Source organism: Colossoma macropomum, unplaced genomic scaffold, assembly GCF_904425465.1.
Source record: "Colossoma macropomum unplaced genomic scaffold, Colossoma_macropomum, whole genome shotgun sequence".
Taxonomy (NCBI): Eukaryota; Metazoa; Chordata; class Actinopteri; order Characiformes; family Serrasalmidae; genus Colossoma; species Colossoma macropomum.
Genome location: NW_023494795.1, coordinates 18,027,326 through 18,039,796, shown reverse-complemented (window position 1 = coordinate 18,039,796; position 12,471 = coordinate 18,027,326). Strand labels below are relative to the sequence as shown.

The 12,471-nt window shown below is 38.1% G+C and overlaps 1 protein-coding gene across 1 annotated transcript in view; it reads left to right on the top strand.

Annotated features, from left to right (window-relative positions):
- Positions 1–281: 281 nt before the first annotated feature.
- prkchb (protein kinase C, eta, b) overlaps positions 282–12,471 on the top strand; it is a 31,061-nt gene continuing 18,871 nt past the window's right edge. The window contains exons 1-8 of the mRNA XM_036581698.1: positions 282–847; positions 7,477–7,540; positions 7,679–7,835; positions 9,569–9,603; positions 9,953–10,035; positions 10,222–10,351; positions 11,396–11,529; positions 11,653–11,793. Of these exons, the coding sequence (XP_036437591.1) occupies positions 503–847; positions 7,477–7,540; positions 7,679–7,835; positions 9,569–9,603; positions 9,953–10,035; positions 10,222–10,351; positions 11,396–11,529; positions 11,653–11,793 (1,089 nt within the window). The 5' untranslated portion in view covers positions 282–502. The remainder of the gene's footprint in view (positions 848–7,476; positions 7,541–7,678; positions 7,836–9,568; positions 9,604–9,952; positions 10,036–10,221; positions 10,352–11,395; positions 11,530–11,652; positions 11,794–12,471) is intronic.

The window sequence follows — 12,471 nt, the reverse complement described above, 5'->3', positions numbered from 1 at the left end:
TCATTTGCATGTGTGTATCTGTACGTATGAGTGAGTTTTTAAACTATAATACCATCACAGCACGTTCTGAACAAAATTCAGATCGTCAGATTATGCGTAAAGGTCAGGAATGCGTGTGGGCAGCTGGTGTTGAGGAATCACCTGTGAGCTACACGGAACCGCTGAACAAGAGGAGCGCAAGAATTCTGAGCACGAAACCGCGCAGAGTTGGGATTTCCCGCCGCATAGCTCTGCTTAAACTCTTCATCTACTTCCCAGTTCCGTTGTCTTTTTCCGTCCCACTAGCGGGATTACAGCCTACATCGCGCATTCATTTGAACTGCGCTTAGTCTCTCAGTCCTCGGTGCAGCCTGCAGTTACCTCCTCTGTTCTCGCCCGTTTGGACATAAGCGCTGAACCTCTTCTCGCGTTGTTTCATCTCTGAATCCGCCAGAACGCGTTTGACAGCGTCGCCTGTTCAGCTCAGAGCTTCAGGACGCGGCTCTGCTTTTGGGGTGGAAACATGAAATTCAAAGGGTACATGAGGCTGCAGATCAGGGAGGCGATGGATTTAAAGCCCACGACCTTCTCCACGCGCCACACTTTCCACAAGAAAACGCACCAGCTGGATCCGTACATAGTTGTGAAGGTGGACAACTTTAAAGTGGGACAGACGGCCACCAAGACGAGGACCAACCGACCCACCTTTGACGAGGAGTTCTGCCCGTACGTGGTTGAAGGCAAAGAGCTGGAGCTCGCCGTCTTCCACGACACTCCGATCGGCTACGACGACTTCGTAGCGAACTGCAGGATCCAGCTGGAGGACCTCCTAACGTCATCAAACACGAGACAGAATTTTGAAGGATGGGTGAGGATTAGTTTTTTAATTCTTTAGATTAAGACATCACTGCAGCATACAGAGACGTTCAGTGCTGTGTGTTAAGTGTAGGCTGGTCTTCCTTTTGTCCAGGACTGAAAGGCAAAATCTGTGAGTTTCCTCATATGAGGAGAGTTGCTATTCCACAGCAGTGGGATCTTTAAACCTCTCTTCTGTGTGTAGGAACCAGACATACTGAGTATTTAAACCCTCTCAAAGCAACAGAAAGTTATTAAACAAAATGGTTACAAAAGCATTGCCTGTTGCCTGGCTTTACGATGGCTTTGAGATAAGGTTTTGTTCAAAAAGTTTCTCTACAATGAACTTTTTCACATGAAACCACTCAGAATGACTTTGTCTGCATGGCAACGACTGAATTATGCAGAAATTTTGAAAAATCTGTGGAATTTCCCTTTGAATGTATAAAAGTTATGTGAGTAAACATTACAACAACTACATTTACCTACAGGGTTCTACAAGGGTCCAAATATTTTAAAGTAGATTGAACTGGCCACACATGTAAAAGACAGCCAGAAATCAGTAAATAAAATAAGACAAGCAATTCCAAAACTGAACCAGCCCAGTTTGGCCCAGCATCTACTTTATTTCAGTCCCATTAGTAAGATGCTGAAAGATTTTAAACATGAAACATTGATATGTTACAATAAGATGTATAGGTTTAAACATTGCTCTGTAGACCCTCTCAGCCCCCCATTTAGATTTACTCTTATCTGTGTTGTTGGGCTGATGAATTATTGTAATATACCACATGTACAAAGAGGAAAAACTATGTGATTTTTCTGGACTTTGTCTAGTGTTAAGTATCCATTCATTCAGTTCACCACTATTGTTTCTCTTAAACCTCTACATATGCTTCCTTTGTGAGGGTCTTCACACCTCTGTGCATTAGCTAGGCGGCCTTGCACAAAACCACAGACTGCAACCCACTATGCGTCATGGAAATTTTCCTGTGTATGTAATGTCTTAACCTATGATTTCATTTGAGAAGGTCACTTTCTCTTTTCAGTAGTTTTGTATCATTTTAAAGATACGGCGGCTATTGTGACCCCTTGGGTACTATCTTAATATGTTCTAGCGCAAGAAACACCAATTTGAATTGAGCAAGTCATAGTGTACCATCTCATAATAACCATTTTCAAATGTCTGAAAGGTACAGGTGCACAGATACACTCCAACATATTCTGAAGCAAATAGCTGCTGGTTGAGAAAGCAAAAGCTTGAGTGGGCATTTTTTTGCACTCTTATGTCTGTACATATATATAGAGCATGCATTTCCTTTTCTTACCATTTGACTATTTCATGACGAATAAACCCACAGAAAGTGTCCAAAATTTTCTTTCACTTTTTCCTATAAAGTTACCAGTTTTGCAATAGAAGGCCTTCTAATCACAGCAACAATATGTTCCCCAGGAAGGTCTGTACACTTAATAGCCAGTGTGAATATTATGGGAAGGTTGCTGGTCCTCCAAATGAATTTCAGAATCAAATTATTCACTTAACTGGTGATTTTGGATAGAAACAAGGCCATTTGTGAGCACTGTGAGCACCCCTTTCATTTTTCAGAATGAGATATTATGAACACATTCAGCTCTCACTGATGAACTTTCTCATTGATCCACATTGTCAGATATAGTCAGATGAATTACTGAAGGGTTTACATCGTACCATTATAGGGATCCTAATTTTTGGAAATGTTCTCCATATTCACAAAGATTCAGTACATGTTTTATGTAATAGAGTCAAACTCTACCTAGAGTATTCCACCATGAGTACATCAGAATAGAAATGGTTTTCCCCACTTCATTGTTGTCTGACATCACAGACACTGTTATCATCAGAAGTATGCTGTTCAACTAAACAGACTGGATTCTTTTGTTACTCCCTATCTCACCCTCAACTCACAAAACCACATGGTTTTCAATCCAGAACCCTACAGGTGCAGTAGAGGAAGAAACCAGTGAATCATAAGAGTGGAATCATTTTAGCTGTTTGAAAGGATTGAAAGAAATGTGAGAGTGTTCATTGCAGTTATGGATCACACTTTATTCTAAGGCTACCTACATAGTGATTTCACATGCCTAAGCACTGAATAACGTGTTTAAAAAGCCATACTTGAGTATTTACAAACAGATTATGTCAGTATTCGCAAGCTGTGAATGTTTTATGAAGTAAATGGCATTGTATTGACATACTGACATACTTTAAACTAAAATGACAGACATTTGATCAATTTATAAAACTTATGAAGAACTTCTAAAGCAGAGACATAGATAAGATTGCCAAATTTTCTGTCAGTTGACATTTACAGGAAAATGTGTATTAAAATGATCACTTTAATAATAACGGGAAGTGTTTAAGTGTCTTCTATAGAACTAAAGTATGGTGTTCTTAACAAAGCTTCTGGCTTATAAGTTTACGTGGTAATGATGCTTTACGACAGTGTTATAAATGGAACAAATATCAGTTACTTCAGTTTAAGGTCACTTATGTCAATACAGTGTCTCTCACATTATAAATATGCATAGTAATCTTGTGAATACTGACATTCGATGTTAGTAAATACTCCAGTTTTCTTTTTTGAATAGGTTATTCAATGTTCATGCATGTGTTATGAAGTCCCTTTGTAAGTAACCTTCAAATAAAGTATTACAATTATTTTAAAAAAGCAAGCCAGATCCTTTCATGGAGAAATTCTTTCTGTGTTTAATGAGTAGAGAATAGTGCTCTTTAGATGAGGATAAGGACACTGGGACTATACAAAGTGACCATTGTTCAAAGCTACCAGTGAGTTCTGATTAATGTACTCAACTAATATTCTGGTGTGTTATTAAAAGAAAATAGTAACACATTCTCCTTTTCTCTCTGTCCTCCATCAGCAGACCTGCTAGTCTTCCAGTACATGTGTATGCTAAATTGATTCTTCCTTCCTGATTCTATATATTCTCCACCTAGAAAGATCTCATTAACATCAAATATTTAAAAGCTGAAACCAAAATAGAATGAACAGCAGTATGTTTCACCACCTTTTTCTGGCACTTCCTTTAAAAACTGTCTCACTCACATTCTGTTGGGTTCCTATTTGGTTTCACTTGATTTCTCTTTAGCACTTACACTGTGTGCTCTGATGTTTACCCTATAATGACTTCAGTCTACTTTGCAATATCGCATCTCAATGTTATAACAATAAGCATAGTTTGTAGCTGATGAAGTCTGGGGGTGAAAGTGTCAGGCACTGGGCCACTAAACCGGCTTGTCCGGTTTTCACCTTGACTTCTTCTTAATAGAAGTCCTAAGACATTACTGCTCATATGGTGTATTAAAGAGGCAGAATGAAAGAGAAGAAAGAGGATCCAAATGCCCAAAGCAAATATGACACTTTTATGCACATTAATATGCAAAATAGTGTAAAAGGCACAGATAGCTGTAACATTTTTGCATTTTTTTTTCCATGATCTACAATTTTAGAATGTATGCTAATATGAAAACAAACAAACAAATAAATGCGTCCGACCAGTGGGGAAACTTCAGGGCCTTCTAGGCCTTCAGAGATTTCTATGAAATAAAAAAAAATATGTCTGTAATTTCTAGTTCATTATTGCTTGTTGTATTTCGTCACGCTTGTTGTTGTAAGCTCAGCGCTTAGTAATACGCTTATTTCATTATTAATTTTTAGTTAATTTTAGGGTTAATTTCTTGAAACAGCCAAAGGAGAAGTGTCCAATCAGGATTTTTTTTCTTCATGGTATTTAGGCAGATAAAGCCAATTGGTTAAAACCTCAGGAGCTGGACTGAAGGCCGAACATGTCAGTTTAACCACTAATTTAAATAGAAAGTGACAGGGATCAACCAATCATGTTCTGATTTCCAAAGGGTGCAACCAAGTTCCTGAGAGAAAATATCACTCTAGACCTTTTTTAAGTCCTAGACTGTGAATACGAGCCCTAGCCTAATCAATTTCAGCGTGCATTACAGTCCTCAGAAATAGAAAACAGCAATGGCAGCTCTCTACTAGGGCTCTAGAGGAGTCACTGTAAAACTAATGCACAGTAAAATGTGTTAATATGTCAGTTACAAGCTTCAAATAAAACACAGAAAAGTTTTTACTATGAACATGGAAAGGTGTCTAATCTAGAGTGCCCAAATTCATGTGTTGATGTGGATTACCATTAGCTTAGCACGAACATACACCTAGAAACCCATAAGCGTGCTAACGGAAGTGAGTATAATCTTAGATTGTAATTTTTTTCCCTAATTTTGACAGAATTTTAACATTTATATCCCAAACTGAAGACCTAGCTCTAAAAGTCATGGTTTAGTCATACATGCTACTATAGCAATACATAAATAAATTAAAGAAATTTAGAGATGTTATTGAAATATTGAGTTAAAGACAATCACTCAAAAAAAAATTTTATGAACTATGAAATTTTATGAGCATTCAGTGATAGTTCTATTCAGTGTTCAATGTTTAAAAATAACATGATGATTGATAAATGAAAATGTTCTGTAACTTGAATAAATGGGTGTAGAAGCATAAGGAATGCAGACACATCCAAACAGGTGTACAGCATAATATAGTTATGCAACTGACATCCTACCATGCTCTGTGGCACATATAAAAATGCTGAGTAGGCCCAGTTTACCTCAATTTCAAATAAGGATGGTAAGATAAAAAGGTTTAGGTAACTTTGAAGGAGGGTACATTATTGGAGCATGGATTGCCAGAGCTTCAGCCACAAAGACTGCTCAACTGGCTAGTATTTCAGCAGGAGCAGCGACATCTGTATTTAAATCCATGTGAAAGAAATCAGGAAATAGAGCTATAAATAATACAAGTAATAAATAATCAGTAATAATTAAGAAAATGTATTAATATTTATATAAAATAAACAGATTGGGATACTTGCGCATTAGTGTGCTATGTAAGAAAAACAGAACAGTAAGTGTTCCTTAGATGACTGAGAATGTCAGTCAATACATGAATAGTCCATTGACAACTACATAGAGAGGGATACTGTAGGAGAGTTGCAGTGCATAAACCTCTCATAACAAGGAAAAATGCACATTTGAGCATTTAGTGGTGTATAAACCAGAGACAATGGTCAGCAGAGATATGTGGACAAGCAAAACTGTTAAATGAGTCATCCTTCTCAACAAGTGAGCAGGTGCATGTGTGCCAAAATAACTTTACAGGCGTGGATACTTGACCCTTATAGTGAGGGGACCCAGTTACTTGTCCACATAGTGGTTTCTATTCTGATGATAGTGGTCTCTTCCGGGATGACACTGCCCACAACCACATGAGTTGTGCATCAAAGCACAACTCATCCCCATCCACAGGGCATGAGGGGTCATTGATGAGTATTAAATTGATATAAATCATATGCTATGGCCTTTGCAGTCATCAGATCTCAACCCAACTGAACACAAATTGGAGATTTTGGACTGACATGTTAGACAGAGCTCTCCACCGCCATCACCAAAACACGAGGTAAAGGAATATATTTTACAAAATTGTTCTATTCCTTCAGTACAGCTCCAGAAAACTGTATAATGTATACCAAAGTACCATGAAGCTGTTACAGTGGTTTGTGGTGGCACAACACATTACTGTGCACAACTCATCTGTGGGTGATGTTTTGCTTTAGAGTGCAGGAAATCACCTTTTTCAACCATACCAACTCTCTGCAGCTGATTGGGTCATGTGATTTATGAATATTATGAAAATGATGATAAAACCCTAGATTCTGTCTAAAATGGAGGATACTGCTGTGTGCCAGGTGGTCCTTAAACACTGTTGCTATTAGGGACATTTGGTCTTTCTGAAACTAGTCTTTTCTGAAACTCTACATAAAAGTACTACAATATTTTTTTGTTGCATATTCTTTATGGGGCCTTCGATCTTCAATAATTGACTTCACTGTCCCAATACCTTTGGAAATGCTGTAGACATTTCTGTACAGAATTTGAATTATTCTCATGACTTCAGATATTACAGCCATAGCACCAGTGCATCACTTTAGGGTAATATGATTATTTGAGGTGCATGATGTTTTTATTGTAGGTATGTGTGCAGTGTATCTGTGATGTTCATCTAGATTTTATCTGCGAGTTCTGTGTGTAGGAGTATGTGGTGGTATAGGGCTCACAGGAAATGAGGCTTTGACCACATGACCTCATTTCAGGATTATTTATTTTTTTGCCTCTGTTCAGTTGCTGTCAGAGCAGCTTACTTCTATTTTCAGAAATAAAGAATTTAGATCATACGCATTTTTAAGTTTTATTTTAAGTCTACATAGTTAGACTAAATTAGATGTGATGTCTTGAGAAGTCATTTTGGTCACTAGGGTCTATTTAATCCTTTAAATAGCCAGAGCTCACCAGCAGGCCCACACTTCTACAACCTAAGAATAACTCAACTAGTTTGCTTTGTAGTCCATGTAGTTGCTGAATAATGAGCCCTGGTATGTCATGAGATTTTAAAGGTTAACCTCCAAAACAAGGCCAGAGGAAGGTCAACATAATGCAGTAGAATGCTCAGACAGATACATGGAAAACATGTGATAATCTGATTTTATGGCTGGTTTTTGTCTCCTCAGGTTAATCTGGAACCTGAGGGCAGTGTCTACATCTACCTCTCTCTAACTGGTTCCTTCACTGATGGTAAGATCTTTTTTGTTTTGCCTTTTTGTCCTCGTATCTCCATCTACTAATTGCTGTAATGCATTATGCATTAAAACACAACACATGTCATGAAAAAATCAAGGTATTCTCTCTCTAATACTGTACCATTGATTTCAGATGATTCCGTTGCAAATGGTGTAAAGGTCCATAAGGAGTTAAGCAGGAAAAGACAGAGGGCTTTAAGGAGGAAGGTGCACCAAGTCAATGGACACAAGTTCATGGCCACCTTCCTAAAACAGCCTACATTTTGCTGTCACTGCAAGAACTTCATCTGGTGATGTGACCTTAGAGACATACACACACATGCACAATAATTTCCAAATAAGCTAACACAAATCTTTCAGTAAAGAGTTCTTTGGTCTTGTAGTAGTATAGTGGGTTGTAGGGTATGAGTGCTGTAGTAGGAACAAGGCATTGTTTCTACAAGGTGGAATCTTCTGTTGGAACCAGAGTTTGATTTCCCGTGATATGACTGTCTTCTAAGTCTGGGAGTTCACAGTTGGTCATGTTTCTCTATCTGTTTCATAGCAGAACAGTGTTAGTCATTCAAAAGGTGGGAGCGGGGCAGGGGTCCTGCACAAATGGACTGCAGACAGGTCTTTTTTGGTGCAGTACCGGTGGCCAGACATGCACACATCACAACAGCTTTTGAAAATCCTGCCAATAAAGCACTGAGAATCTCCTTAAAGAAGCATCAGGTTCCTTAATGTGGTTGTTTTGAACAACCAAATTGCAGAAAGTTGTGCTAATATCATGCTAATCCAAGTTTACTTTAAAAAACAGGGATTTATGCCACATTATTTTTGGCTGTCTTGGGAAAAAACTCTTATCTTTCCTCTGAAACATGACTATGCTGTCTCAAGATATGAGTGGTAGCAGTAAGCTGTAAATAAAAATAACTTTAATTTACGTTCATGTTGCCCTTTTTCCCCCTGAGCTCCTGCTCCCCAGAATGTCTGTGCAGAGGTCTGTGTGTGATCACATAAAAAGAACTGACCAGTTCAACTCACAATGAAAGAGAAACTGGATATGAGTAATATAGGGATTAGACAGAAAAAGCTTAGCACTAGTTAGGTTGCTTGCATTTAGCTTTTCCCAGGTCTCATCATAGCAAGTTGCATCAACTTTTACCAAGTTTTTACATTATAGTTAGAAATTACAAAGTATATATGATACAAAGTGGATAATATGTCCAGATTTTATTAACTTGCATTTATCAATAAACAAGTTTTGGGAATATTTATTCAGAAAACAAAAATTACACATCTATATAGGTGGTATTTAGAATACAATAAATTTTAGGAGAACACTTTTACAATTAACAAGAAAAAAATGCAGTATTAAAAAACCATTTGTGTCTGTTTATGAACTAATTTAGATTCAGCACACAGCAACAAACATGCTTGTTAGACGAATTCTAAGAGGACCTTAATTAGCGGCCTCTTTACAAACACTGAAGTTTCTGCTAAAGCCTGAGTAGACCGATAAAACAATGTGATGAACCTTTTGGGGGCCTCCTTCTTGCTAGCTGATGTATTGTAGAAATTACAGGCTAAGTAACAACATGGACCACCACAAGCTGTCTAAATTATATACATTTTTAAATGATGATTAGATGCTTTTTTGCAGTTCTAGGAAGTTATAATTTCTATGAAATTAATGAAATGAAATGAAATGTTGTCCTTCTCAGAATTCCTAATCCAAGTTCAGTCTAATCCTGGGGGCAGTGGTGACAGTGTTGCTTTTTGCAGTTGTAAATCCTTTAATTTCTACACATTTATGGTTTCTGTTTCTTTCTTTGGTGACTTCTCCTCATGTTTCATGCAACTGGTTATTCGTCATATATACCATGCTTTGATGTGCACACAGACATGGATCAATCAGAGCCTGAGTATCTAAACCTAGATTAACAAAGAAAGTTGTTAAACTGCATCTGTGTTTGTTGTGGTTTTAAAATTTCATTGTAACCTTTGAAATTCTGATTGTCTTTCTGCTTTATCCCTCCAGGGGAGTTTTTGGAAAGCAGGGTTACCAATGTCAAGGTAAGTTTATTTGTTTGTTTGTTGATTGTTTTACTTTCTGTTTCTGGGGGTGTTTCAGAAAGCAGGATTTCTTAGTTAGCCAGATAACTTAACCCCAAAGATGAGGATTTGACTTTGGGCTTACATTATCTGGCTAAACTGAGAAATCCTGTTTTCTGAAATACTCCCTCTGTTTGCTTTTTGTATTGTTTGTTTGTTGTTTGTTTTGCTTTCTGTTCACCTGGAGAGGCATATAATAGTTTGAAAGTAATTAAGTCTTAAATGACTGTCATTTGACTTGATCTTGATCACATTTTTTAATAAGGTTACACAAATGCTTTCTTTACAATTTTGTATCTCATCGTTTCAGTGTGCACCTGTGTGATCCATAAGAAATGCCACCATCTGGTTGTGAGTGAGTGTCCACGGATGAAGAAAGCAGCAAGTGTGGTGGTATGATTCTCTAGTTTTGACTGAGTTTGCAAATGTATTTTATAGAGGCATGAAGAAGGCATTTCATTTGGTGGTTTGTAGACCGTGTATCAAATCATTTCATTTTTTTTTTCAAGTCTCACATTATTTAATATATTAAATAAATAAACAGTTACAATCTAAGCATTAGTCTTCTCCTTCTCTCAGGGCCCAAGCCAAGGCTTCAGCATCAACGTACCGCACCAATTCAGAGTCCACAATTATAAAGTGCCCACCTACTGTAATCACTGTGGATCGCTACTGTATGGGCTGGTAAAACAGGGACTCCAGTGCAAAGGTGACAACCTACACAGCAAACCTAAATTATAACAATCTGACACCCAGTTTTGGGCAAATCTGATATCATTCTGTACCAAATCTAACCTGAAGTATCACAGTATTGCTAGTAGTGCTACATAATATAGTGCAACTAAATGTAAAGCAATGCATGTGTTATTATAACAACCTCATACAACACATTCCCCATCAGTCTGAAGAACCCTTTCACTGTGCAAAGAACCATTTAAGCATGCAAATGGTTCTTTGAGTATTTATGGTTCTATATAGAACCAATGTTTTTACTGAAGTATCCTTGAAGAACCTTATTTTTTAAGAGTGTGGTCATTTGGTGATGCCATGATTCTCAGATATTGTAGGAGCATCCAAAAGGTGCCTAGGCCTTGCATGGATGCATAATATCATCAAAAGATTCAGGGAATCCAGAGAAATCTTGTGCTTCTGTGATGAAAATACACCACATAGGCTAGGTGAAAACTTTGACAAACCATTGTCAATAAACATTGTTCTTTGTTACATCCAAAAATGCAAGTTAAAAATGTACCATTCCCAGTGGAAGTCATATGTCAACCATGTCCAGAAAAGACTTCACCCCAGCCTCATCTGAAATGGACTGATACGCAGTGAAAACATGCATTGTGATGAGTGAAATTTTCAGATTTATTTCAGATATATTATTATTATAGAAATAATGGAATTCATGACCAAATTAGAGAAGGACCCTCCACTCTGTTACAAGCATAAAGTACGAAAGCCAGGGTTTGTCAAGCAATGAGGGTGTATTAGTGGCATGGGTAACTTGCACATTTGTGAAGGCATCATTAACACTGAAAGACAAACACACATTTTGAAGCAACATATATTACATTCTAGACAACAAATTTTTCAGGGACATCCATTCTTATTTCAGCATGACACCACCAAGCCACATTCACATTGTGTTTTTCTGTTTTTATTAGTATTTGAAATATTTTTAACTTTTTTAAACTGAGCTATGCACTTTGAACTGTTTGCTGTGTATGTAATGTATCTGTAATGTGTCCAGGCTGTAAGATGAATGTGCACATCCGCTGTGAAGAAAACGTAGCCCCTAATTGCGGGGTGAACAGTGCAGAGCTGGCCAGCAAGTTGGCGGAGATTGGTCTGCAGGCCGGCAGACTGTCGAAAAGGGGCTCTAAGGTATTGAAGCAGCTGTGTGAAAGATCAGTAAGCACATAATGTTAGAACATCAAACGAAGTGAAGCCATTCATCTACCATTGCTAAAGGAAGTGAATATGTGTTTGTGTTTGCCTGTTCCACAGACGAGCATCACTACTATAAAATCTCCAACTTCCAGTATTAAGATTGAAGGGCTGCCTGAGGTGACAGAGGAGGATTATGTGAAGGTGGGACTAGAGGACTTCACATTCCTACAGGTGCTGGGAAAAGGCAGCTTTGGCAAGGTGAGACACACTAGCATTACAGGTGTAGATATGCAGACAGCATGCAGTTGCAAGAAAAAGTTTGTGAACTCTTGTGTATCTCCTGGATTCTCCAGGATTTCTGCATTGAATACTCACAAAATGTGGACTGGTTTTCATAAACACTCACCATGCACTTTATTAGGAACACCATAATAATACTGGGCAGGGCCTCCATTCGCTCTCAAAATAGCCTCAATTCTTTGTGGAATGGATTTCACAATATGTTGGAAACATTCCTTTGAGATTCTGGTCCATGTTGACATGACTGCATTATGCAATTGCTGCAGATTGTTAAGGTGCATTTTCATGCTGCCAATCTCCCATTCAGCCACATCCCAAAGGTGTTCTACTGGATTCAGATTCAGTGACTGGGAAGGCCACTGAGGAACACTGAACTCATTGTCATGTTCATGAAACCAGATTGAGACAACTTTTTCTTTGTGACATTGTGCGTTATCGTACAGGAAGTAGCCATTAGAAGATGGGTAAATTGTGGCCATGTGCACATGGTCAGCAACAGTATATAAATAGGCTGTGGCATTCAAGCGACACCATTCGCCACACCATTACACCACCTCCACTAGCCAGGGCTGTTGACACAAGGCAGGGTCCTTAAAATTCATGCTGTTGGTGCCAAATTCTGGCCCTTCTATCTGT